The sequence below is a fragment of the Seriola aureovittata genome, chromosome 16 (assembly GCF_021018895.1).
Source record: "Seriola aureovittata isolate HTS-2021-v1 ecotype China chromosome 16, ASM2101889v1, whole genome shotgun sequence".
Classification (NCBI taxonomy): Eukaryota; Metazoa; Chordata; class Actinopteri; order Carangiformes; family Carangidae; genus Seriola; species Seriola aureovittata.
Window position 1 is genome coordinate 13,075,690 of NC_079379.1, and position 27,896 is coordinate 13,103,585.

The 27,896-nt window shown below is 40.5% G+C and overlaps 3 protein-coding genes across 3 annotated transcripts; 1 reads left to right on the forward strand and 2 right to left on the reverse strand.

Moving 5' to 3' along the window:
• The first annotated feature begins 107 nt into the window (after nt 1–107).
• On the forward strand, nt 108–2,113 carry LOC130184311 (cathepsin S-like). Its single transcript, XM_056400249.1, has 7 exons — nt 108–238; nt 545–667; nt 756–905; nt 1,039–1,263; nt 1,381–1,546; nt 1,671–1,773; nt 1,876–2,113. Exons 1-7 carry the CDS (start codon nt 119–121, stop codon nt 1,973–1,975), a joined length of 987 nt encoding a protein of 328 aa, XP_056256224.1. The 5' UTR covers nt 108–118; the 3' UTR covers nt 1,976–2,113.
• Nucleotides 2,114–3,081: 968 nt separating this feature from the next.
• On the reverse strand, nt 3,082–20,913 carry LOC130184039 (synaptic vesicle glycoprotein 2A-like). The gene is made up of 13 exons (XM_056399798.1): nt 20,561–20,913; nt 15,849–16,608; nt 15,565–15,745; nt 14,444–14,595; nt 13,604–13,737; nt 13,306–13,395; nt 12,801–12,908; nt 11,549–11,637; nt 11,287–11,451; nt 11,011–11,144; nt 8,736–8,942; nt 8,488–8,647; nt 3,082–7,861 (listed from the first exon to the last, which is right to left on the reverse strand). The coding sequence occupies exons 2-13, from the start codon at nt 16,456–16,458 to the stop codon at nt 7,678–7,680; spliced, it is 2,214 nt and encodes a 737-aa protein (XP_056255773.1). The 5' UTR covers nt 16,459–16,608; nt 20,561–20,913; the 3' UTR covers nt 3,082–7,677.
• A 1,697-nt stretch (nt 20,914–22,610) lies between these two features.
• sf3b4 (splicing factor 3b, subunit 4) lies at nt 22,611–27,854 on the reverse strand. The gene is made up of 6 exons (XM_056399314.1): nt 27,781–27,854; nt 26,402–26,530; nt 25,760–26,302; nt 24,785–24,955; nt 24,093–24,254; nt 22,611–22,941 (listed from the first exon to the last, which is right to left on the reverse strand). The coding sequence occupies exons 1-6, from the start codon at nt 27,812–27,814 to the stop codon at nt 22,769–22,771; spliced, it is 1,212 nt and encodes a 403-aa protein (XP_056255289.1). The 5' UTR covers nt 27,815–27,854; the 3' UTR covers nt 22,611–22,768.
• Between the last annotated feature and the right edge of the window lie 42 nt (nt 27,855–27,896).

Sequence of the window (27,896 nt, forward strand, 5' to 3'; positions counted from 1 at the left end):
CGAGTCTCCTGCAGCTGCGCAATCAAGGCTTGAACCATGAGGCCTGCAGTCTGTTATAAAACATTTGTTTTCACTGACTCTGGTTGAATGACTAGTTCTTCCTTTTCCAGACACAGCTATGTTACGGAGCCTGCTTTTCACCATTTTGTGTGGCTTTGCAGCGGCCGTTACCAGTTCACAGCTCGATCGACACTGGGAGCTATGGAAGAAAATGCATAAAAAAGTGTATTCACATCAGGTAAATGTCTTGAATCTCTGTCAACCAAGTCACTTTAATAATATTGTTTTGTCTAGAGGGTGTCTATTTGTTAGGTCTATGTTTATAGTTTTGGATTAAATTATTAGGTTCAGGTGTAATATCCTGTTCAATTATATCTACACTAGTGACTAAACACAATGTCTTTTGTCTGGAGGAAAACTTTTTTTATTTGCATAACTAGAAACCCTAACATTATCCATTTTCTTTGTCACGCACAGTGTAAATACTGTTTTTTGTGGTGGATATATTAACTGTTTGACATTTCTTTAATGATCTGTATTCCAGATTGAGGAGTTGGGTCGCAGGCGGATATGGGAAGAAAACCTGGAAATTATTAATGTCCATAACCTGGAGGCATCGCTGGGTTTACATACATACGAACTAGCAATGAACCACCTGGGAGACCTGGTGACAACTGGTTACTTACTTTTATTTTTGTTTCATCAAACTACTGTGTGCCTCCATAAAACCATGTTGTTGTTTTTTTTTTTTGTAGACCACTCAGGAGATTACAGGCATGCTGACGGGCACTGTCGTGCCCTCTGACCTGGAGAGGAGTCCTTCCAAGTCCATCAGGGTCAATACTTCTCTACCAGCATCACTGGATTGGAGGGATAAAGGCCTGGTCACTGAAGTCAAAATGCAGGTGAGGTCCCAGTGAGTTATATCCTAAAGTGTCTGTACAAGTTAACACAGAACATCTGGACTGGTCTTGTGTAGTGACGGGTTAGAAGGTTTGGCCTACAATTCATTCATGACAAACTTCTGGTAATTTCTAGGGTTCTTGTGGCTCTTGCTGGGCCTTCAGTGCAGTTGGAGCTCTTGAGGGGCAACTCAAGAAATCTACTGGTGTCCTGATGTCCCTCAGTCCTCAAAATCTGGTGGACTGCTCCACAAAATACGGCAACCACGGGTGCAACGGCGGCTTCATGACAAATGCTTTCGAGTATATTATTAAAAACAAAGGCATTGATTCTAATGCAGCCTACCCTTATACTGGCAAAGTGAGTCAAATGGTCAACCAGTGCATGTTTAAAATTTCCGATACTGTAGTTAAAGCTTTTTAGATGAGCCTTTGTCAAAACATGCAGTAATTCCCCTGCACATGACTTTCTTTGCAGCCTGGTCACTGCAAGTATAACCCACAGTATCGGGCTGCTAACTGCTCCAGCTTTGGCTTGTTACCGGAGGGAAATGAATTTGAATTAAAAGTGGCCTTGGCTACCATCGGCCCCATCTCTGTTGCAGTCGATGCTTCCAGGCCAAACTTTGTCTTCTACCGTCATGGTGAGTGGTTATTTCTTAATAAGTTTTTAATCTTGGTTAGGTGTGAGGAAGTGAGTTTTTGTCCCGTGATCTAAGTCTGGTTTCAACTTGAGCTGAGTTTTGCTTTCTGTCTGTGGCCCAACAGGTGTGTACATCGACCACAGATGCAGTCGTGACGTGAACCACGGAGTGCTGGCCGTGGGATACGGCAATGAGAGAGGACATGACTACTGGCTGGTCAAAAACAGGTTGGTCTGAAAAGTGTTGTTCAGTGTGAATTTTATATTCACTTTCCTTGACCTGGTTATTGAGGGGGGAGTTTTTAATTATTGAATGTGCTTTGATTGTAGTTGGGGTGTAAACTACGGAGATGAAGGCTACATCAAGATGGCTCGAAACAGACGCAACCAGTGTGGAATCGCACTCTATGCTTGTTACCCCATCATGTGATCAGCTGATGGCCTAAAGTTTTTGTTGTTCTGTAGATCCTTTTTATATAAACTTGTGGATTTCTTTAAGTAACTTTAAGAGTTGGAAATGTATCATAGATCTCACAAATGTACTGAAATAAACAATTTCTGTATAAAAGTGTGCCAGCATCTGCAGTGCCTCCCTACTGCACTTTTGTGACTTCTTCTGTACATATACAAAGTGACATTCAAGTCATTTTCATACTTTATTAGTATGATGCAGTGTGTGAGACACAGTTCAGCCCAAAAAGTCCCCCTTGTGGCTGCTGTGCCTGTAGCCCACACAGACACCCTGCAATACTGATACAGAACAGCAGGGTATGTTGAGAGGGTGCACTATAGTGAGTCCAGACATGTGGCAAGATTGTGGAGCCCAGCTATTTAAATAGAATTTTGATATGGTTAAATATCTTCACATATTGGTGTTTAGGAGCAATATAAGACACTTATAAGCTTTAAGTTGTCAGATCCGATATATTGTATCGTTATCGTCAAAGATGCACCCGAACACCACGTATTGCATTTCAGTGTACATGGGGAAAACTAGCTGGCAAGTGGGCTAAAATAGCTGAAAGTAATGGAGTTGAAACAAGTGCTCTGGCAGTCGCACTGTGAAAGGAAAAGAGACCAAACCTTAATCATCAATGATTCCAAGTTCATCGTGGTGGTGTGATAACAGCGTTCTTCAGCTCATCTGATTAGGACTGTGACGGTACATGAGGAGGAAAAAAAAAAAAGGTTGAGAACAGAATTAGTCAGCTCTAGAAATAGAATAACAGAGAGCCACTGTTGACATGGCAATAAAAACTAAACAACAGGCTCTCTATGCTTCTGACAGGCCGGTCCCATGACCCCGAGATCCTAAGGGGAAAATGAAAACGGATTATATTTTTCTGAACCCATGGACATTTCCATTAATTATCACAAGACCGCTGAAACATCGACTGCATTCAATTGTGAAGCTGCGTGGCCTTTTCAGTCAGTATGTGTGTGTACATTTACCTGTTGCCAAGTACAGCCATTAACATTTAAAGTATGAAGTTGTGAATTCAAACGAAACCGATCTCTATAATGCAAACAATGACATTTTTCTTTCCTTTCTTCAAGTTTTATTTCCATTATCATTTTTCTTCATAGAATTGGATAAATGGCACAAAAGTGCAAATCCCAGCATAATGAACAACTCTCACATAAAATAAATACAGCACCTTTTCAGCATCACTAAAATATTCTCAATATCCAGAAGTAATAAATACTGAATTTACCAAGATTTTCAGTCTTCATTTACAAAACACAAAGACAACACACGATAGATTTTTGTGTCATATTGAACTTTTTTTTTTTTTGGAATTGTTTTCCTTGATCTTTTGTTCCACAAATTCCATACTTGCACATACAAACATCTAGTTTCTACACACAGTACACATTGATTTTTGAATTGAACTCACACTTAGAGTAGAACTTTTATCATTTAATAAACAGGTCAGAGTCAAACTAAAGAAAACAAAAACAGAAACTCCTTCAGTCCAAACTACAGTGAAGGTTTCTTGCAGTTCTTTGCAGATGAAGGAGTTGTTTTCTGGCATGGGTCGGTCCTTTTGTCATGATTCATTCAGGTCTGATCCGTGTGCTCTTTAGAGATGAGGAGACCATAAAACCATGCCATAAAAAGTCCTCCATCCCTTTATCAGACCGTCATCAGTAGGGGAAGTCTTCAGGCTGGTGTTCGCTTTATTTTGACCACATCTATCACTGCCATCATTATAGATAAAACTCAAACCAGTGACACTTTGATAGTTTATACATTTATATATGTATATATATATAGAATCAAAATTCTACACATAGTAACATTAAAGAGTAAACATTTTGGACAGGAGCTTCAATTTGACATGTGGCACTCTTGATGAGTTTATAAACCATGGTCCTTTTGAGTTTAACCTTCCTGTTTCCTCAGTAATGGGGAAAGCCTCCACTTTATTGCTTACACTTCCCCCTTTTAAACGGACTCACATGGACAAACGGGTTTTCGTTCATAATTTTATGCACATTTTCGGCCCCCTACACTTAAGTGTATTGCCCTTTTCCAGCCATGCTATCTTGTATCTCTGCGACAAGATGAATTGCACAATTACAAGCATCCTCCTCAGAAATTCTAGGCGCATATATATATAATATATATATATGTATGAGTTACCTGGGTCTAAGGTAAACAGGGAGCACAGTCACCACTAACTTACTTTCAGAACACATACTCAAGTTTCACCAATTTTAACCCCACTTTGATTAAGAACAATCACTGCAAGCAACAAATCTATGTCATCATACAACAATGAAAACACAAGTTCTTGCTTTAGACAAAAATAGCTGGCATACAGGACGTCCAAGAAGTCAGACAATACGATACAAACATGCGTCACGATCGGTTGAATACAGAAGGATTAGGGGGTAAAGTCGTCTTAATTTAAGATATGATCCTTTTACCATGTTTCTAAACAGAGGAACAGATCGCACGTTATCTCTGAGACTGGCTGTCTTTGATGGGATTTGCCTTAAAGGCTGAATTGTTTCAGCGAAAGAGCACCCGAGTCTATCATGAAGAACAACACATCTCTACACTGCATATATTGCATTAGGTTTCTTCTTCTCGTAGTGTAAATATATTTCCGTGGTCCCCAACTGAGCTGTGTTCATCACAAGGATTCATCACCGCAACAGAAAAAGTAGAAAAATATGTCACAGACGATTTAGAGTCAGCTTATACACACACACACACACACACACACACACACACACACACACACACACACACACACACACACACACACACACACACACACGTCAACAACGCATCCAAGCAGCCTCTCAAACATGAACAAGACGGGACAAAGTTTTTCATGGAATACGCACATGACTTTGTACACAGACAGCAAGGGAGAGATTTGACTGCAATCTAGATTTGACAACATTAAAGGGATAGTTCAAAATTTTGGGAAATAATATCTTCTTTCTTGCTGAGAGTTAGATGATACCAATCTCTGGTCTGTGGCAGTCAGTTAGCTCAGATGAGCATAAAGACTGGGGGGGGGGACTGTTCACCTGGCTCTCTCCAAAAGTAACACAATCTGCCTCTAAAGCTCACTAATTAACATTTTACATCTTGTCTCCTTATCTGTACAAACACCGAAGAGTAAAAATAACAAGTTGTGGTTTTATGGCGGGTTGTGGGCCCGACTATTCCTTTTCACCTTTGGACAGAGCCAGACTAGCTTCCAGTCTTTATGCAAGGCTAAACTAACAGAAGTGAATGAGGGAATTCCCCAAAATGTCAAACTATTCCTTTAAAGTCTCTCGCTCACTCACACTCTCACATGCACACACACAGACACACATACAGAGTTTAAGCAGTCAGACACACTCCTGTAGCTGAGATAATATCTGTTATCCATCTAATGGGTGTGTGTTTGTGTTGTGGGGGACTCATCAATAGACAACACCAAAGCCTCTAACATCCTGAACACACACGCACAATCCAGAGGACGTCTTTAGGTCAAAACATCACACTCTTACAGGGCAGCAGCCGCCCCCATGAACTCACTCACTGATTGTCAGCACACATATTAATGTACACCTTTGGAGAAATGATACCGAAGTAGTGATATGTATAAATAATGGTACTCAGTTAGCGTCCATTTCAGAGTGACTGTGTCCAATTTATATCAAATTCACAGCAGACAGTTTGTGCAGTACTTATGGTACCATTAAGGACCGTTAAACAGTATTGTGCTGGAGCAGAGTGAATAACTTTTCACTTTTTGTGGTACAAATGGAGGCAGTGAAGGAATGACTGAACAGGAGCCCTTAAACTGAAATTAGACAAGTGATCTCTGTTTTCTCTTTGTTCCTCACTGCCTGATCAATTGGACTTGTTTTCAACAGCTGCTCCTTCTTCTTTTGGTCCAGTTTGATTTGTGCTTATGAAGCCAATGACGTCATGATATCATGACTTTTCAGGGGCATAACACAAGTTTAAGAAAGTATACAGCGTAGTTTGTATAATTTGAGCCTGAACAGAAAAACACAAAGCAAACAAATGACTTTGGGGAAGAAAAAAAAAAAAAGTTAACTCAAAGTCCACTTACCAGCTTTTTAAGGAGCTTTCATCGACAGAAGACTGTGAGGTACAGTTGAAAGCTTTGGAAAAAGCTAGTGAAAGGAGGTAAAAAAATGAACTTTCACACTCAATCAGATGATGTTTGGTGACTTGTTTTCATATTAAGGCTAATTAATGCAGCTATGCCTGTGCGATGGAAAATTATCCTGCATCTACAGTAATTTGGCGCAGTGGTGCTAAAATATAATATTAGCTGTAAATGTAGACTCATTTCACCACACCTGAGCTACTGCATGAGTTATATTTGATATCATTGTTTATAAATTAGCCTAAAAATGTGAGCCTGCTGTTCCGTACATTCGGCTGTTGGATCAATACAATACCAAAAAAAGAAAAGACTGAAATCATATTGTCTGCATGGCTGCACTGATTTGATGAAATGATGCCGAATAAATCGCTTTCTCACACGTGTGCACATGCAATCACTCACACTCACATATAAACACACTCACGCCACTAATTTAGCAAATATTACACTTTTGTATCTGCTCTCACATTTAGCTCTTGACCAAAATCCGTCCCACAGACGTTCCTGTGTTGCAGACATGAACATCGTCACACTGCCACAGCTGTATGGTTCAACAACAGGGAGGGAGAAATGTTATTTTAACACTGAACACCGAGGAAGTGGATCAGACTATTCCCATTTACAACTGAGAATCCTGTGAAATGCATCTTCACCTATATTTTGAGGCTGTAAGAGGAGGAATAGACTGGATTTATGCAGGGACATAAAGAACAAAACTCTCTGTTTCTGAATGAATCCGGCCTCACTGGAATGTTTTCATATTATTTGGTAGGAAGTAACAGTGCTCAGCAGGGCTAGCTTCAGTCGTCGGCAGTGGTGAAGGGTCATGGGTGCTTTTAGAGGAGGAAGGATCACCCTGATATTAATTTGACATCTTTTCAAAGAAAAAATATTAATCAAACACGTCTATGAGCATCAGTCTGAATGGAGATGTTGAGTGAATTGTACCAGTAATGTCACAGTAAATTAAAAAGCAGCACTGAAAGCCAGCATAACACAGTCATGTGTCAAAATTGTCCACATACATGGACTAAATGTTTTCACACGTTCCCCCAGAAATGGCTTTTTTTTTCTGTTTCATTTGACCTCTCTGTCTTTTCACTGCAGATTATCTTAACGGCACATTTCCATTTTGTACCACATCACCCTTTAAGTATTACACTTCTGTAAAATATCTTTTTTTTTTTTTTTTATGATACCCGAGAACGCAGCTGAAATAAAGTGTTTATGGAAGTAGTTGTGTTATCCTGACACAGGTGTTTACTCCTACATCTGTGTGCTCTTCTGTTAATCTCTGTGGCTCTGTTTAGACTTTGAAAGATGCAATCCATATTTCAAAGGATTCTGGGCTTACAATGGGGAAGGCAGTCTGCTCTGTTGGTGTGTGATGGACGGCGCTGCAGCTCTCAAGGATGTTTGGGCTCTAGTTGTCAAACACACACTCCAGCTGTACTCTGTTGCCCACTGCTGGTCATCTGCTTTACTGCAACACTTGGCCTCGTGTCTCAGGCAACTTCGTTGCAAGGAAACTACCTGCAGCGAGCGCGCCAGCAGCAAATAAGATGGGAAGGGCCTTGGTGATGCCGACAAATGACTGGAAGATGCTGATGCCCAGGACGGCCGCCAGCTTACAGAGAGCGTTCAGGAAGCCGAATGCTGTGGTCCTTCAGACAAGAAGAGAGGGATAAACACAATTAAAACATTTTAACAACACAGATTAACTACTTTGAACTAATCTGTCTTCAATGTGCCAGATTACTGTGTTTGAACATTTTTTTTACTACATTTGTTTTACTACACATTCTGTTGTTATCTGTAGTAAATATGAGTCAAATTAGCAGGTAAAAAATGAATAAATAACAAAACTTAAAGCTCAAAGTTCAGAGCTACAGTATAACAAGTGTGTAGATTATAAAAGGATCTGTAAAATGTAATATGTTTATACAGAAACAAATGCACCTGGACATCTGGAGGAAGATCCTCCGCTCACCACAAAAAAGAAATGAAATATGATAAAAAATAAAAATAAAAATAAAACAGAAATAGAAATAGAAAAGAAACACAATAAAAATGAAATATAAAAATATATGTATATATTGATTGGAAAACATAGGAATAACTAATAAAACCTTACATTGCATTTTCACAACTGACTCCCCGCAAGTTTCACAATCTACCACCATCACCTATTGTGTTTATTGATGACATTGATGAGAGCTGCTGTTTAACACCCTGCTGTTTAACATCCTCGCTGTGTTGACAGAAGCGGCAAAAGCTGCTCTCGTGTTACCTTTTATCAGAGGGGTAGAGCTCCACCGTGATCACATCCAGGGCATTCCACGAGGCGATGCTGATGCCACCAAACAGACACAAGAGGGCGATCATCCCTGACTCACTGTTGCCGAACATCAGGAAGAAACAGCTGACACAAGATATGACGCTGGATCCCGCTGTTCGGAGAGATGAACGAGAATTACATTAAGTTAAACAGCCTCTATGGTCGCAAGTGAATTATCTGCCGTGATTAGATTTACCTACCCAGCATCCTTAAACGGCCTATTTTGTCCATTAATAGAGCTGACACGATGTTGCCAGGCAACACCGCCAAAGTGCCAAGGAAGTTGACAAAGTATATCATGTACGCATTGTTGAAGTCGTCGCTGAAGTCGAGCATGCAGCCCTTCTTGTTGTGTATAAATGTGCTGTTGACCAGTTTGCAGTTGAAAAACCTGTATTTGAATAAATCTGATGAATGAGAGAGAAAAAGATCGAGAACAAAAGAGTTAATTCTTGGTAATAGTGAATTAAAAGAATCAGAAAAGCGTTTGAATCTTTGAGAAACTGATAAATAAATGTGAGGGTGTAATTTCCTCTGGGGGTGAGAGGGAGAGAGAAGAAAGGAGTTGTTGGAAAAGTGTCAAATACAATCATTTACATCGCCTTGAGTTATTACTGCAGGCTTTTTTTGGCAGCACACAGGTTTATTTATAGAGGTTGGGTCAGCCTGGAAGGAATACCTGCAAGACAACACTCAGGGCTGAAAATATGCTTTTACATCCTCTGTATGTTTTCCAGATAAAGGAAATTATTTTAAATAGGTTCAGTGGAATTTAACTTGGGTTGGAGCATTAAAAATACAAAGATTTACTTGCTATTAGCAAGTTTTTGTTAAACTATAATTAATACTGGAAGCACAATAATCATTTTTATTTTTATTTTTTTTTTTTGATTGAAAAAACATCCGACTTCATTTCAGATGAAGCAAACCTACGTTCTTGCATAGATGATTAGTTTTTTTAAAACAGGGAAAGAATGAATTAAATCCTCTGCGGGCAACAGCGGTCAGGACATCTGCACAGTCACCACACAACCAATCCTCTGTCAGTCTGTTTTTAATCAAATTTCCTTTAAGGCGGAGATGAAACATAAAAACAGAATCCAATACAATCATTTTTGTTCCCCCAGACTTCTTAAAATATATATAAGGAAAATAACAGAAAAGGTCAGGAGAGGTCACACCCATCTTACAGGGCCTGTTACTTTATACTCTGTTTATACCGTGCTGCCTGTAGCAGCTGAAAACTGCATGATTGGATTTTCTGATGACACTGCTGAAACTGCTTCCAATAACCAATAACAGTTTTTATTAAAGGCAGCCAGTGCTGGATGAAAGTGCTGAATGATCATAAAACTTTAGATGCACAAATGACATAAATGTAAAAGAATGTATCATTGGCTTCAGGGACGAGAAGACACTGCCGCAGTAACTGCTGGAGTGAAGATGCTGAGATTCAAAATGTTTTTTTGTTTAGTTTCTCAGATATATTTCTCCCTGCTCTGAATCTGACATGTTGTCAATAACACACCATGGACAGATCACATGTAAATGAGCTCTGTTTCACATCGAATCCCATCACACAAAAAGTCTGGGCTGAATTTGTTTATGTTGCTACAGCAACAAGTTCTGCTGCAGCGTAACCCGGGGATACTAGCATCAGAACGTCTCTATGGTAACAGTCCTGCTGAACTGCTGTTTTTTTCCTTTTTTTTTCTCTTTTACTTTAAGCTTTAATAAACTATTTAAAATTCCTATTTAATCTGAACCGATTGGTGTTTTTTTTTCTGAGCAGCAGTTTGATAAAAGCAGAGTGATAATTACCAACCGTTTCCCTGCAGTGTATTTAAAACTACAGCTGAAATGATTAGTCAGTGTGCTCAGAGCAGATTTGCAGTTTCTCTCTGTTATATCATTTCAAGCTGCATCAATCAATATTTTTGTCCTAACAGTGGATCAAATTATTCACTGAGATGCTCAGAGATTTATCACCTGACTATCACGCCTCAGCTCTACAGAGTGTTTTAGAGACTGTTGTCTCTTAACTCATTGTTTGGGTTTCACAGCTCATAACATTACTGTTCAGAGCATTTTCTGGCCACAACTGGCAGCTGTTCTCAGCAAAATAGCAAAACATCAGAGCGAATATTAGACACAACATATGTTGGGTGGCCAGAAACTTGACTCCAAATGAATGCTAATGTGTATAAATAGGTAAACAGTTTGCTAACACATTAGCCATATCAACTTTATAAGAGGCTAATATGTCAGCGTTGTGTTGTTCGCTTGATGTGTTGCCCAGAGGAGTCAAAATATGAATCAATGCAGGTTTAAATTTAATTACTTTGTATTATGTTGTTGGGACAAAACATCAATAATCAATCATTAGTTGGAGCGCAGATTAAAACTCCCTGATACTGACTGTCGACTGATGCAAATCATTAATGGACACAATGATGAATTTCCATTGATATTTACCTGTGTTATAGAACAAACTTGCAATGAAGGTGCAGTTTCTGAAGACGGTGTGTGTGGAGGTGATGTCCTCAAAGAAGCACTCCTCAAACACAGAGTCTTCAAACACCATGGATTTCATCTTCAGGTTGAGGAACCTGGTGAACGGGAGACATTTTTCAGTTTTAGTTTTATATTGAATATCTGTGAAACGTTCTGTACTGGGGTATTAAATCGGACGATACCAGTGAATAATCAACTACATCCTGGACTAAAAACTGCAACTCACAAAACGCTTACTTGTCGTTAAAGTAGTGTCCTTGGCGATGCACTTGGTTTTCCAGAGTGAAGTTAAAAGTGACATGCTCCACTCGTTCCTTAGTGAAGGTCCTTGTCTTCGATTCATACTCCTGCTTCTGGATGTACTTGATCATGTCTGGGAACCAAACCGTCAGGCCGTAGTAACTGCAAAGTTGTGAGAGCCAAGAACGGATCAGATGAGGATCAAAAGTGAAAACGCGATTCACAATATAGAAAAAAGCTTTATGAGTCTTTGGTTTACCTGAAAGACATGGTAAACCAAACAGCCATGAGCATGAAAGTCGTCCGTTTATATTCGGGGCTGAAGCAGGCAAGAATGTTTTTACGCATCTGCAACACATGAACAGGAGTACACACAGCTTTTGAGAAAGAAAACTTGGGAGACCAGATTTAAACTCTCAGCGATGACAGTTTTGACACACACTGCATATGCTCTCGCTTTTATTTGACGATGTGATCTTTCTTTGATATTTCCGAACAGGAACATGCAACTTGTGAAGCTAGAAAGAACTTGAATGGAAGGTAAAACCTGAATACAACGTGACAGTAGCCGTGCTGGTTTTCCAAAAGAGTCTCTGCATGGACCCTTTGTTCTTTCCATATAAAACTACATTTTTAGTGCTTCGGCTCTTTTTGTCAAGATGTTTCTCAGTAGGCACTAAGCAGGTGGCAGCAGATTCAGAAAAAAGATGGAGGGTGTAGGTGTGTGTGTGTGTGTGTGTGTGTGTGTGTGTGTGTGTGTGTGTGTGTGTGTGTGTGTGTGTGTGTGTGTGTGTGTGTGTGTGTGTGTTTGTGTGTGGCTGAACGTAGGCTGCAAATTAAAATCAGGCACGAAGCTGGCAAAGTTTCTACCCGGAGCAGTGGTGCTGCAACAATGTGCAACACATTAAACAGACTAGTTTAAACACATACAAGTCAAATACAAATGTAAAATCAGTGTCACTAATTTAGTCACATTATGTAAAAAGACAAAAAGCAGGTGAGAAAATCTGCGTGAGGCTGAAAATACCTGGAATAATTTGTTGATTTTATTTTGATTAATTCACCCACAAAATCAGTCATAGGTCAAGAACACAAAATAATTGATGAGGAAAAAGATGATGATTTAAACCTTTTAGCTACGCTTGACCATATACACCTCCATCCACAATGTCTCTTTCCACCGGTACCAGCTCCACTGAGGCCTTTTACAGCTCGAGGCTATAAAAGGGCTGTAAAAGGCTTCAGCCTCATACTCTTGTATAATTATTGTAACACCGCAGGTTTAAAGAAGCAATGATCTCAGGGTTATTTCATGCTTCTAAAACTTTGCTGCAGGCACTTGGTTACAGTTTTGGTTCAGAAGAGCCTGCACAACCACTAATCTCCTTTTAACACAGACATGAGGCCCCAGAGGCATTTCCCTTATCAGCTTTCTTAGAATAAATTAACGATATATGTAAATTATATTTTCAACTATAAGAATCCCCCCCCCCTCTCTCAGCTTCACTCACCTGTTGGGAGAGACTCATAATCTTCAGTTTGTAGCGTTGCCAGACTGGAGTGTCGGTGCCAGTGTCCACCAACTCATCCATCTGTTTCACTGTCTTGATTGTGGTGACCTTGGATCAGAGAGACAAAAGTCCTTCAGAGGCATGACTTCAGCCAGATGTTGTGATTTTCTAATTACTGTGAGATTTCTGGAGATTCTTTCTCCTGCTGCTTTGACTCAACGAGAGAGAAACTCCAGACAGATAACACAACAATCATTTTATGCAAACATACTGAAATGTGGATTCAAATTTTTTTTTTATAGAGGCGGATATTTGGGTGTCAAGGTAAATGGGAAACTGTCTCTATGAACCCGATTATTATATTCCATGTGAGCTTATAAAGCTGGAACTATATTTAGATTTCCTGTTGTGAAGGTCCTCTATAGCTCAATGATTTTAAGGAAAACACACTGCGGAGATCTGAGTGTCTGCAGACCTGAACAAAACAATATGAGTGTCCACTCACAGAAAACACTCTCTCTGGGTATCCTTTGGCTCGCATGTTTGTGTCGTGAACTTGCTTCAGAATCATCCAGCCTTCGTCATGTTTGCCGTTCTGTTTGAAGAAAAAAGTAAAGGTCATACTGCGCATAGCCTTTCAGTGCATTCGTACGTATTTGTCCCATTTAACATTTATAAGTAAAAAAACAGTTTTACCCAAGATGGAGCCATGTTCGTATACACTCTTTTATATATATATATATGGGTAAAATCTGCTTATATTGCCAAGAAGGAACTAACTCTTAGCAAACACATCTGCTAACCTCCAAGTAGAAGCGTGGGCTCTCTGGCATGGCGCTGAGGGCAGCGATGGCTGCAACAGAGGGAAATGCGCACACTAGCACAAACACACGCCAGCTATGGAACTGATACGCCGAGCCCATCTGGAAACTCCATCCTGGGGAGACCAAAACAAAAAACACACCAACATGAAGAAATTAGCTCTCACCTTGTACTTTCACTCTATAAATGTGAGTCAACTTGGGTCAATAATAGATAAGGTCAGACAATCATTCTGGTATACATTTAATTTGATGGGACATAGTATGAGCCATGTTCTTATTTCTTCCCTCCAGGGAAGTTGGAAGTCAGAGGTCAGAGGTCAGCATCAGTGCTGTGTCTCTTGGCAGATGATAGCAGCAAATGAGATTGAACCTTCAATGTATCACCAACAAATTCACCTGTTGCCAAAACCAAAGCTCAAAAATATATCAAAATCTCAATGAATAATCTGACACTGAAATACGCTTATTAATCTTATTGTAAGATTGACACCACTCCAATACATAAAAAAACAGATATAACATGTTATTTTAAACTTTGTCTAGTGGGTGGATTATATAAACCTGTGGACAGAGCCAGGCTAGCAGTTCTCCCCTGTTTCGAGTCTTCGAGCTAAGCTAAGCTAACTGGCTATAGCCTTATAGTTCATGGACAGACACAGTATGAAAGTGGCCTTTTTTAGCCAGTTAGTGCAGTCCCCAAAATATTAAAATAATGATGCGAGTGTAAATAAAAAAAAAAAGGGATGATCAGCTATCTTGGACAGTGAAGAAGTCGCGAACCATAACCTTATCATTTCAGGGATATGCTACTGTACTCACCGTAATGTGGGATAATGGCCCAGGCCATAGCAGATGCGTATATTCCTCCAATCATCCAGAACATGCAGAGCCAACTGAGGTGCTCACCGCGCTTTTCTTGGGCCAGGAATTCAGAATAGTAGGAAAACACGATGGGAATTGAGCCACCGATCCTGCAAAGATCAGAAACCCACTGAGCCCAGAGCTGGAGATCCAGAGATGCACACAGAGTTCAGCATGTTTGTACTTCACAAAAAAGAAGTACGTTTATATATTTTACATTTAATGCCCTGAGACACCATGTATACCTTTTTAAAGTACTGATACACCTGGCCAGGCTTTTGTTTACTTTGAATAACAGTATGAAAGATATGACAGACAAAATTTTATACCAATCTGAGCTAAAACTACAGCACCTGAACTGTTTAGAGGAGGCACCATAGCTTGAATATCCAGCCTTTTATTTACTGCAGTGGCTTGTTTTGTTTGGTCAACAAAGCTTTATTGTTATTTTCGATCCCTCTACACTTGTATTACTTCATCAGCATGGTGCAAAGCTAACTCATACAGCCTCAGCGGTAAAGTGACTGATTTTAGCACAAATGGAAACGATTTCAGCATCTCAATTTGCCACTTCACTAAACCAGAGAAGCTGCTGTTTTAATAATGTAAAGACTCTGATGGCATAAAACCTGGAGTGTTAAAATTGAGTGGATAACAGCGAAATACATCTATAATTAATAATCCCCATCCTTCTGTTATTAAACTGAAAATGGTGCAGTCTGGTGTATAACAGCAAAAGATGACATATTTTGGAAGGTAAGTATATTGATTTTGTGATACATATTAAAATAAAACATTTCTGTGATTCCTGGTTACTAATTTTTATGTTATGTGTGTTTCCTTTACTTAGGAAAATTGGTCATTTCTATACAAATCTTCATTCCTGCAGTGTAATATTTATGTAATTACATTCATATGGTTTTCTAAATCAGTAATCTGATTTGTTTGAGTTTGACCTTTTGTGTTTCCCTTAGACCTGCTAGATCATTCTATTATTCTATTATTCTATAAAACATTACTCCCTGTAAACTTAAACATATCCAATGTCAGAGTAAGTGGCCCAGATTGAAAAAACCTACCCAACACCTGAGAGGAGCCGGCAAAACAGAAAGGTGCTGTAGCCCTGAACAAAGGAGGAGAAGAAGGAGAAAACACTGTTGATGGAGAGAGAGATCAGAAGAGACTGGCGGCGGCCTATCCGGTCAGCCAGAGCCCCCCAGAGGAAGGCCCCAACCATCATCCCAAAATATACAATCAGACCTGAGGAGAGAGCAAAGAAAATGCGACTATTACTAAAATGTGAACGCAAAACATCCGTTTTTGTGATTATTATTATTTGGTGAATGTTGTAAAAGAGTCTTACCCAGCATGCTTTTGTTAGGTTCAGACAGGCACATATCCTTCTCAGCGCTGGGGAGGACAAAGCCAACCACAAAGATCTCAACACCATCTGCCATGAGAGCCAGACCCAGAACAAAGTACAGGGTCCACTGGAACTTCCCGTGACCACATTCTTGTAAAATGGTCTCGTACTGTTGAGCCAGCTCCTCCTGGTCCTTCCTCCTCTCGGCCTCGGACACCCCAATATCTTTAAACTGCTGAGCGCCCGCCCCCACAGAGCCCGGCCCTCCGGCCAGGCTACCTTTTCCTGAATCAGCCCTGGGGATTCCTTGATATTCGCCCTCATAGATCTCATCATCCTCATCGTGACCCTCCGTGGAGTCACTGTGGCCACCCTCATCGTCGTTGGCAGCCTGGCTGTCTCCACGGTAGTAACCGCCATCCTGGCTTCCCTGCATCGGGTAATCATCATCATCATCCTCTTCAAAACGACTGTAGGAGCGCTTGCTGTACTCATCGCTCACCCGATCCACTGAACGGCCGACCTTCTTGCTGGCCTGCCGCTTGACTTCTTTGGCAATGTCTTTGGCACCTTTTATGAAGGCGGTCCGGTTTTGGTAGCCGTCCTCCATTTTAAAAGGAGGTTCAGAAGAAGCAAATGCGGTCGAACGTTGTGTAAGGAGGCCACCTGAACGTGCTGACGCAGTTTGTTCAGGATACACCTCACAGATTCCAAGAGTTGACTCCCAGTTCACTTGACTGACAACAGGCTCTTCTTATGCCTGGAGAGAGAGTGGAAAGCTAAATTAGTCGTATTTCAGGCATGTGGAGGTTCTCATGAAAAGGGTCAACTGTCATAAAAGGGAGACATTTTGTGGGAGCTTCAAAAGTAACAACAAATTATCTCACAAAATAACAGCACAATATCCACTGAGGGCAGCCACAGTGACTCCACAAACAAACCCAAAATATTACAGCACAGCTGGGTGTCTTGTACATGTGGAGGGGTGGGACCTATTACTGTCCAAACACATCTTTCTCTTTGAACTGATCATTCTTTTTAACCAGACTTTAACGATGTGTTTCCTGACTACACCTGTTGCATTTCCATATCTGCCCAGCATGCGGTCTCTACTGAGTCACAGATGGACCCGAGCAGTAATTGCAGGGCGAGACATCAAGCCTTGAACAGTGAGACTGATTTTTAATGGGTGTTTCTTGGTGCAGAAATGCCTTAAATGCCTCAGTTCGTGTCGAAGAGCTCCAGTACATCAGCATGACTCAAATCTAATGCGACTGAGATAATGATGCAGAGGATCAGACTCTAGTTTGGAATAAAAGAACATCAGTGGAGGGTATTTGCTGTTTATGTGGTCATCCGATCGTCCATGTTAACATCTCTTTATTTTGTTTTTTAACAACTGCTCACAAATTCCTCCACTAAAATGTAAAGTCTTCAACCTTCTAGCGCCATTAAATGTCAGGTTTGAAAATAATACATTAACAACATTGAAGAAAACACAAAGTTCACTTCTTGGATTAATCAAATAAAGCTGTTAACATTCCTTCATCGAAAAACAGATCAAGTGCTGATTTAGAGACACTGCGCTAAAACAAATGAGGCTTGAAATTAAGAAGCTACAAAACTGATGCCCATTTTACCTGTTTGCTGCAGTATCACATCTCTTTTTGAAAAATACTTATCCCTAAAAAACCTTTCTAAGGAGCTGACTCGTTCAAAGATCATTGGTGGGGGGCGTCGTGTGGCGTAGTGGTCTAAGCAGGCGCCCCATGTGTAGAGGCTACAGTCCTCGCTGCAGCTGGCCCCGGTTCGAGTCCCCCATTGGACGGCCTTTACTGCATGTCATTCCCCCTCTCTGCCTCCTCATTTCCTGTCTCTCTCCACTATCCTGTCCAATAAAGGCACAAAAGCCCAAAAAAAAAAAAAAAAAAAAAAAGATCATTGGTGGATACCCACATCCATATGTCTCTGTGTTAAGACGCCGTGTACCTCGAGGTCGACCATGAAATAAAACAACATGTCACTTTGAATTTGTAGTGCAGCAGAACAACAGACAGAGAATGAGAGACATCTCTGCGACGCTCACTTTGACCACTGTCTGACAGTTAATAACAGGCCTGACACAGCTTTAAATGTTTCCCAGGTATGTGGTATATCTATATACAATGCCAGAGCCGGGGTTTTATTATTTTCTTCCTGCATTTAACTGTCAATGTTCATTTTCTGTAAATTGCATTGCCCTACATGATGGTCTCAATGCTGCTTCAAAGCGTTCTCCACATATATAACATATATAATTCTAATGGAGAAATACTAAAACCCTTCATTGTATGTTCCTTTATTTAATATTCTTGGACTAAAACCAGTGAAATATAAATATATTTAGGCTGTACGGTATTAGACTCAGTTTAAAAAACCTACCATGGACAATTACAGAACAACAAAACTCTTCCCCAAATTGAGACAAATACTTGGTATTCATGATCAATTATTTTCTCAACTAATTGATTTTTTATTTGATCTACAAATTGTCAAATCAGAGAAAAACTGCAAATCCTCACATAGGAACCAGACAGGATTCAGAGAACATTGGGAACCTATGCTTAATAAAAATCACTTGAATGTTTAACTGTATACATTTCCGTAAATCAAAATCGTTTCAACTGTAGATACACGAGGATATACAGGAGAATTATGCCACCATCTGTATCCTGCTCGATGCAAACACTTAGCTCATTTGTCTCTGTTAAATTTCACTCAGACATCATCTCTGGTCATAAGGCCGCAGAACCACAAGCAGATTTACTGGCACAGATCAAAGGAACCCCACCAGGCCTGGCCAGCCAGGCTAAACTGTAGGACTCTAACCTAATAATGTCTCAGACCAGGGCTGTAATCACGATCCCTTACAAAACACAAGCTGGTATGAAATAATATGAGCATATGGGGTCATGAGCAAACAAGAAAACAATAGAGCTGTTTTATTTTAAAGTCCTCGCACCCACATGTTCTACCTACACAGGTGTTGTCACTCATTTTGCCTGATGGGGCACAGGTGTTACAAATAACATTAACAATGGCTCATGTCTCAGTAAGCCATAACAGTGTGAGCCAATATAAACAACAGCAGGAACCTGAAACAAAATGGAAATGGCTAAATGAAAATCAGCTATCATTCATTTTGTTATTTACACTTGTGATGCTCCTGCCGTGACATGTCGAAATATGTTCAGTGGGGAAAAAAAAAAGCTAGAATAACTGAAATCGCCTGCACATGCAGTGTGTGTGTGTGTGTGTGTGTGTGTGTGTGTGTGTGTGTGAGAGAGAGAGAGATAGTGTTTGCACAATCTAGAAAGCGAAGCTCCAATTCCATATTCATTTAAAAAAAAAAACTAAATGCTGAAGTGAAATCATCAGTCTGTGCAGGAATAATTTCAAATATCAATCACAGTAAATCAATAAAGTGTTTTAGGTCATCAATACACATTACAGAGACGCCATACATCCCCTTAGATGAGAATTTAGATTTAGAAATAATTTGAAACAAAAGAAAATTATATTAAAACAGACAACAAAAAAATGGCTACTTCCCCCTGCAGAACTGTGCAGTAGTAAACAATGCAACAATCGCTGAGGATGTGTAGGCTGAAGCTACAGCTCATTGCACCTACTGCTCCCACCCGAATCACAACCTTAAACATGCATTGGTTGTCTCCCTCACACACATCCTGTGAAGTGAAGCTAAAGACCGGTCAGACACAAACAAAAGGCTTAAATCCCACTTTTCCATCTCTTCCCTTTCTCCTTGTCAAGTTGACAGTACACTCCTACAGCCCCATGCAGCCTGCAACACAACAGCCCTATCAGTGGAGAGAAGAGGAAGGCCTGAGGATCTGAGGAGGATGGAAATTACTGCTCCCTGGTCACAGTCAGAAAGCCTTTTCCTTATTCATTTATTTATTTATTTATTTTCCTCCCTCGTTCAAAAAAAAATCAATCAGCATCAGTTTACCACCTCCTTGCAAGGCCAAGCAGAGCAGATAAGCTATCACATCACATGCACGCAGTCCTATTAAAAGCAGTGGGAGATTTCTATCAGTCAAGTGTCGCGATGAATATTCTGGACACCTGAAGATCATCCATCATCAACGACAGTCGAAGACACCCCCCCCCCCCAAAAAAATAAAAATCTCAATACAGGCCTATATCATGCTTTACCAGGCCTACTTAACACGGTTTAAATATCTGTACTGAATTGTTATTTTTATAAAGCAGCAATTAGGACCAAGCACAGCGAAAATGTGAATCCAAGAGTCTGGTTAGAAATGTCCGGTCCAGTCATAGTTGTCTTCGCTGATGTTAAAAAAAAACAGGCCTTGTCGCTCACAGGCCAATTTATACAGCCTTACAAACACGGCCGGATTTAAATAGAAATCTGACACCAATACCAGCCGATTATCTGCTCGTCCGCATCCCAACATCTCCGCTCATTCTTAGAAATCACAGCCAGCGTCTTGTCACGACTTGGATCAGATTACAGGCCCGAGTCTCGATTCACAAAATCGATTTTAATTGCTGTGTGAAGCAAACGGCTGGAGAACACGCCCATCGTGTCTTCCTCATGATGTCTTCATACAAATATATATACATATATAACCACCGCTACAAGATGCCATCAACCACTAACAGCTAATCATTGAATTTTATCTCACCTTAATTCCTGCGATGTGTGTGATCCCCCCTCAGCCTGGGAGATGGTGAGGATGAGGATGAGGATGAGGAGGAGGATGGTGATGCGTACGAGGCTGTCGCTGTGGACCGAGTGATGATGGTGTGCGGTTTGGAGGAGAGAAGCCCACGCCATCCACACACACTCTCAGTGATGCGCAGGGGTCCCCTCCCCCATGCGAAACCCTCACGAGCGCACGAGCATATTAAACGCCTTCTTATCTGGAGGGGTTTGGCGCATATCTGCACACGATCTGCGCTCATTTCCTCCAGCTTCACTGAGCTGTTGCGCCATTAAACTCGTGCAATTAAGGCTTTTTTTCTCCACATGTAAAGACAAACAGGCTGATGACACTTTTGTGCGTCCAATGTTAAGAAACACCGATTTCTTATCAAATAGAGCCTACGCATATCCTCGCACGCATGCGCAGCTTTACTTTCATCCACCTGATTTTTGCTAATAGATGACTGATTGTCTGTATATATGAATAACAGAGTGTGCACATACAACACGCACGTGCAAGCACACCTGACTCCGGTTGCCATGCCAACCACTTGCCGTACTCTTGATCCCTTTCACTGCATCAAGACTTGCCACAAAGAAACGTGAGACTTTCTTGACATCATCATTTGCATGTAGTGTTCAAATGAAATTTCTCCATTTACAATGCAAATGTGCTTACAAATCTATCCGTTTTCATTTGTCACATACGTCAGGGTATGTGATGGTGCAAGTGCAATGTGCAGGGGTAAGGATCTTAAAAAGCTGAAAGAAATGTGGAGGAAACTACAAGGATGATGTTGAAAAAAACAAAAATCAACCAATGCTTATGAAAAAATATCAAATAGCCTGTGACACACTCTTCTTAAAACTGTGTGGTTATAATCTACAGGTTCAAGGATCATAAACTGCAGGTTTTGTTGGATCGTGTCAGGGAGGAAATCAAGATGCTTAGAAAAATGTTTTGAACCATGTTGTTTCATCTCGTGGGAGCGATGTGTCATAAATAATGGAGAGAAACAAACTGTCCAGGCCTCTAGTCCTTGTCCTGATTCCTGAGTCAGTGGTGAAGTAGTAGTTAGTGGTGTGCACAGTGTAAAAACACATTGTGAATGTTACTTATGCAGCTGAGCTCAGAACGTTTAAACTATACTTAATATTTTAAATACTGATTTTAGGTCATTTTAGTTAAATAGTTCATAATGTTGGTTTATTGTTATTAACGTGTATCTGATTTAGTCAAGTCCATAACTACCTTGTGTACTGTACTGACTATAAATCTGAATAAACCACATGCATAGTGTTAGTTTATTGCTGACCAACCAAATGAAATTATATAGAGAGCCTGCGGCAGCAGGGCTGAAGTACAGTGATGTTGCTCAGTCCATCCACTAAGTGAACGCTTCGTTTTAGAGCGATATTAATTGTCTCTAGAGCTTGATGTGACTTACTCTGGCCAAAACCTTCACCTATACACAGCAAATATCTAAATGCACTGGCCTTTTTCTAAGAGTGGACATTTTGACTTATAGTATAATACAGTAGTTAAACCACAGGGGGAGCCAATAACATTATTGACAGCTCCATTTAACAGACGAGTATCAACAAGCAAAGCCAGTGAGCCAGCAGCCAGGAAACAGGACATCTAGATAAAATGCAGCTATCATCAGTGTTTATCACACATTTACTCTTCCTTCTGTGACACGTCAAAGTGTCCGCTGTGAAACAGACCTACTGCCAAGGGGATTCTCAATCATGCTGAAGCCACTCAGAGTGAGACCTGTTATTTTTCACACATTACCGGTATGTGCTGTCTTGAGATTGACCTAAAGAAGGCCCTTCGGACGCCCCAAGAGTCTGCTGAATAGATGCTGTATTATCTTTTGTTCAGTGCATTAAGATATAACAATTTTTTATATTCTAATTTTTACATTTCTATTTAAAAGTGAAGAAATTTGACTCTTTATGGGCTGTTCTACAGAAATAAAATAACCATTAAGTAATTTCTACGGGTGAGAAAAATATATCACAAATGTGTACTAAAAACTTTATTCATCAAAAGGTCCTTCAACTGTACAATGACCAAAAAAACAAACAAATAAACAGGTTAAATTATTCTCACAATTACATATTGTAGTAGTAAAAAAAGAAAAAATCTAAATGCGAGCCTGTTTCTACAGTCTGAGATGGATTACGGTGGCATTGGTGCTCTCATTGGGACACGTGGTGGGGCACCAGGGGGCCTTGGTGGCATTGGGGGTCCTCTCTGGAAGCCAAAAGGAGGTGGACGAGGAGGACCAGCACCGTAGCCAGGTGGAGGCATGGGAGGAGGTGGCCCTCTCATACCTGGAGGCACAGGTGGACCTGAGGGAAACAAAGAGGGTGATCATAATTAGAGAAAACATTCACCTTTGATTATGTGGTCTCACCAAAGCCAAGGATAACCACAATTAAAACAGCATCCTGTACAATAATCATTCGCAGGGGTTCGGAGTGAATAATGGCCAGTTTGGAGACGACATTAAAAACCTATTGTACAATGCACATCCTCCATTCATGTCGCATTCTCAATCATATTCTGAACTATGGTCAAATTTCTCAACTGATTTCAATTCACTACTTTAAACTTTCAAAATACAATATTTTAAACACATTACTATATATAATAATTCTACACCAATCTCTCAACCAATATTGGATGCAGATCACGTATGCCTTTCTGAAGACTCACTTCCAGATCAGGGTGAAACTCAGGTGTGTATGGGTGCCTTCACACTGTGCAATAACAACAATCATACAAGTTCATTGTATGTCGAACTGTGCAAGATGGATCCAATAATATCTTGTCAGGCTGTATGATACCAACTGTGAGGCATGTCAGATGGTGCGATGAATGAACGGTGAATCATAGCACATTGATGTAAAAAAGATGCAAGCATAGACATGATATCATGTTGCAGCTTTCATCTGTGCCACTCTTATGTTTTGAGAAAGTCATGGAATAATAAAGACGAAACTCTTTAAAGAGGAGGGGCAGGAGATGGTGAGGCCATTTGCTGCGAGGCAAGACAGGGCAAAATGTTTAATGATTTTGCTAATCGAGTTGTGGTTTCAGTTTTTAGACAAAACATGGACAATCTTTCACAATTGTCAACTGTTCCTTCTTTTTCAGCAGTCCTCGATAATGGTGAAATTGTGCTTCAAGAATTCATTGTACTAGGATGGTCCAGAAACAAAATTTGGTTTAGTCAATGAAAGGCATGCTCATAGGAGCTAATTTGTCATGGTAGACATGGAAACATGGGTATGTGTCAATACTATACAAATCGTTAAATCTATTTTGTAGTATAATACAGATATGCAGAAGAGAGGTTATTTACCCTTCAGTTGTTCTTTTACAGACAATACTGCACTGAGTCGATTATAACATGTACGGCAATCTTTGTTCAAATGACAGAGGTAATGTTTGTGAACTGAAGAGAGTTGTATTTCACAAAAAGGGCCACAGTGCTCACCCATGGGAGGTCCATATGGTGCTCTGGGTGGCATGCCCATGGGTGGGGGTGGAGGCATGCCAGGCGGTGGCGGTGCCCGTGGTTGATTTGATCCTGGAGGAGCAGGAGGTGGAGGTACCATGCCAGGAGGAGCAGGAGGGGGCATGGGCATCTGAGGCATACCTGTGACAGAAACAATAAAGTGTATAAAAGTTATATTCTTTTGCTGCAATACCAAACTATGGTAATGGAAATGTATGTATGTTCAAAGAAATAGAATAGAGGAAATCACAACTGCCGTTTATGGTCAATTACACTTTTTAATAGAAGTATGAATGCTGGATTTCTCATTTTAAATGCTCTTCAGGTTTATACCATTTTAAAATCTGATCATGAATGTGCATTTGTCATTTTTTTGCCAATTTCACACAGCTTTTAAACTATGTAAATCAGTTCCCATGTATTCAGTGTTCTTTGGTATATTTTCAGATTTTCTTGCCTTTTATTTCAGATAGCCAACAGTATCGGTGTCATAAACCTCTAAGCCACCAGGATATCCCTCCTTTACCAGTTTTTGAGTTCAACCATAACATCCAGTAGAGAAAATTTGAGGACACCGAGCGCTATTGCACGTTAGAACTTTCTCAATATACTGTCATGTGCCCTTTCACTTGCACAGTGGAAACAAATTTTAAGTATTAACAAGCCATTACCTGGATGCATGTTGGCAGGAGGGAAGGGTGGTGGTCCGGGTGGAGGTCCTCCGCCCCCACCCTGTGGGCCTGGATTCCCTGCATTTGGAGGCATGGCCATGCTAGGGGGCATTGTTGGAGGCATCGATCCCGGAGGAGGAACAGGAGGGAAAGCACCAGGAGGGGGCATGCCTGCACAGAAACAAGTTGTAATTACAATTTAAGTCATAATTTCGTGTTCTACCAGTGCACTAAGTCAAGCTGTCTGACTGATTAATTTGTTAAATATTCCAGTCATCATAGCGATTAGTCGTCTGTCAGCTGCCATGTGGATGGTTAGTTACATCACTGAAGATTAAATCAAAATCAATCTCATTGTTAACTAATGAGACAAAAGATGCATCAGTCAGAACAGCGTACTTACACTCACCACCTTCAACTACCCAATCTATAACCTTTAATCAGTCAACTGTTGTATATGAGAAAACACACCTAGACTATTGATTACAGCCCAAAGAAACAAAACCAAAGAAAATATATTAAAATTCTAATTTCAGATGTAAGATTATACCAACATGTAAGATCTTTGTCTTTGCAGCAGAAATTTTATCTTTTGTTATTGTTGTTGAGATTTTCACATCAGACTGGTAGAGAATACAGTTACTTTTACACTGAAGAGTGAATTAAGAGGAAATGTAACAGGAAGAAATGTAACTTATGAAGAGCCTTCATGGATGGTAGCACACCTTGATTTTTAACATAAATGTTAAAGTATACAGATGCTAATATATACTACTGTTTTTCACTATGTAATGTTCTCTATAGGCATGTGGCCTGGAATGACGAACTAATGACTTTTTCTCATCCATAGAATAATTAAAAATGTTCGGCATTACACTAAAAGTGCAGTTAAAGTACAACTGAAAGGAAGGAAGCCAAAGGACATCCTAGACCCTCTGACATCCACCCTATAAAAGCACTCTCTCCTGGTCATACCTGGCATGGGCATCCCAGTTCCCAGCGCTGTCAGGACTGGTGTCGGAGCAGATGGTGGTGGGGGAGCGTCTGCAAACAGCTGATGAGGTCTGTCTGCCTGGGAGAGAGGGTTTTGTGCCGCCAGGAGTCGCTCTGCAGCTGAGCCGTGTCGTTCTCCTTTAGAATCCTTCTTGAAGGCATACGACACCGTGATGGGCCTGTTGCACAGGTACTGGCCATTCATGGCCTCAATGGCGGCATCTGACGCGTCAAAGCTGGCAAAATTGATGAAAGCATAACCCTTGGAGTTGCCAGTGTCTGGGTCTCGCATGATCTTTGGCGTCTGGAGGATCACGCCAAAGGCACTGAATGTGTCATAGAGCAGTTTCTCATCAATTTCCGGGTCCAGGTTACCAATGAAGATGTTTGCACCCACATCCAAGTTCTTGTTGTGCGCTGATGCCTTATTAACTCGAATTGGTTTGCCATAGAGCTTTATCATATTCATGATTTTGATGGCATAGTCAGCATCCTCTTCGCTGAGAAACTCCACAAAACCATAGCCTGGGAAGGAAGAAAAAATATTTAGGAGTGTCTTTTCTCTTCTCTGACATGTTGTAACCTAGGTAATCACCATTTTGGGGCATATAAGCTGATACTCACCCTGATGTTGTCCAGTGACCCTGTCTTTGGGCATGTGAGTGTTGACTACAGGACCAGCCTGCAAGAAAAGCTCCCATAGTAACGGCTCTGACACTTTCTCATCCAAGCCGCCGACATACACAGTGGCGTCTGAAAAAAACAAGGGGACAATTAAAAAAGAAATCATTATGGAAATATCTTAGATGTCCAAATTAGACAGAATTTTACAGGGATGGGATTAAGTCAAACTACAAACCAATGGAGATGCTTCCTGCTAATTTTCTTATTTAGAAATTTGACTTGGACTACATGTCCAGAACACCCCAAGACGATCTTTGGACAGTGAGATATACAGCTGCATTCAAGCGATTGCTGTTAAAATTATACCTAAAGAAATTATGCTGCCATTACGATCCCCTTGCACAAACCGACTGATTTGCATTTCAGGATATGACTTATACTTTAACCTCCTAGGACCTGGCGTCCACATATGTGGACCTCACATTTTGGGTTCTCTAGACCACAATACTAACTTTTTCTCAACAAGGGCCTGGTGACCACATATGAGGATATTATACTGCCACTCAGTAATCGAAATTTAAAACTAATGTCCTCGTATGTGGACATCATTTTTCTCAGGTCCCAATCAGCCTATATAGCAAAGAATAGAGCTCGGGTCTTAGTAGGTTAAATATCTAAATGATAACACAGTAACCTTATTCACTTCATAGTTGCCTAGAACATTGGTTATTGACACAGCTTCTTATAATAGGACTGGACAAACATATCTGACACTTCCTATTGAAACGGAAAATGGAACTAGCATCAACTGCCTGGCAATTTCATCCATAATAATGATAAGACTATATCTCCCACATCTGGCCTTTACACTTTTTAAGTAAAAGCACCTAAAAACTCGAAATGTCATGACAAAATAATACCAAGTACTGTGGAAAACACAGTATGATGATTTGTTTTCGTCAATGTTATCGCAGAGTTCTGCCACAGGCTCGCATATAACTAGTGTTAGCTCTGTTAACTATAAAAAGTTAGCGTGACAAGCTAACTGCTAGCCAACATACGTAACTCTGCCTCTGATACTCTAAGATCAGAAGCCACACGTGAGAAATCAATCAAAAGTCAACATTAAGGATAACTTCTTCTGTAGCAAACAAGTAAGATAAATTCAAGTAAGAGAAGTGCAGTTGAATTGTTAAATTAGCGGATAGCCAAGCTAACGACAACTGAACACTTCCATGTGACCGAGCTAACGAGTTAGCTAACCAGGCCACAAACGGCGCTAAACAAAACAGCGTGAAGAGTTTGAAGTGTAACTCAGAAGAAGATGCATATATGATCAAAACAAAAAGCTGAGACGCGTATTTTAATTGTGCATTTACCTTGGTTTCTTTCTGAAATTGGTCCCGCCGCCATGTTGAATGAACAACGGAGGGCAAGCGTAACCCGAAGCCCCACCTCTTCCTGCACTGCGTTGCCGTAGGCGGAAGTAAATAAA

Coding starts and splice junctions, on each gene's coding strand:
- LOC130184311 (XM_056400249.1), top strand. CDS start 119: ATGTTACGGAGCCTGCTTTTCACCATTTTGTGTGGCTTTGCAGCGGCC. Junction 906..1,038: donor TCACTGAAGTCAAAATGCAG/GTGAGGTCCCAG, acceptor GGTAATTTCTAG/GGTTCTTGTGGCTCTTGCTG. Junction 1,774..1,875: donor TACTGGCTGGTCAAAAACAG/GTTGGTCTGAAA, acceptor CTTTGATTGTAG/TTGGGGTGTAAACTACGGAG.
- LOC130184039 (XM_056399798.1), bottom strand. CDS start 16,458: ATGGAGGACGGCTACCAAAACCGGACCGCCTTCATAAAAGGTGCCAAA. Junction 15,746..15,848: donor ACCTAACAAAAGCATGCTGG/GTAAGACTCTTT, acceptor CTCTCTCCTCAG/GTCTGATTGTATATTTTGGG. Junction 11,452..11,548: donor TGGTTTACCATGTCTTTCAG/GTAAACCAAAGA, acceptor ACAACTTTGCAG/TTACTACGGCCTGACGGTTT.
- sf3b4 (XM_056399314.1), bottom strand. CDS start 27,814: ATGGCGGCGGGACCAATTTCAGAAAGAAACCAAG. Junction 26,531..27,780: donor AATTTCAGAAAGAAACCAAG/GTAAATGCACAA, acceptor TGTTTTTTTCAG/ACGCCACTGTGTATGTCGGC. Junction 22,942..24,092: donor ACCATATGGACCTCCCATGG/GTGAGCACTGTG, acceptor TGTTTCCCTCAG/GTCCACCTGTGCCTCCAGGT.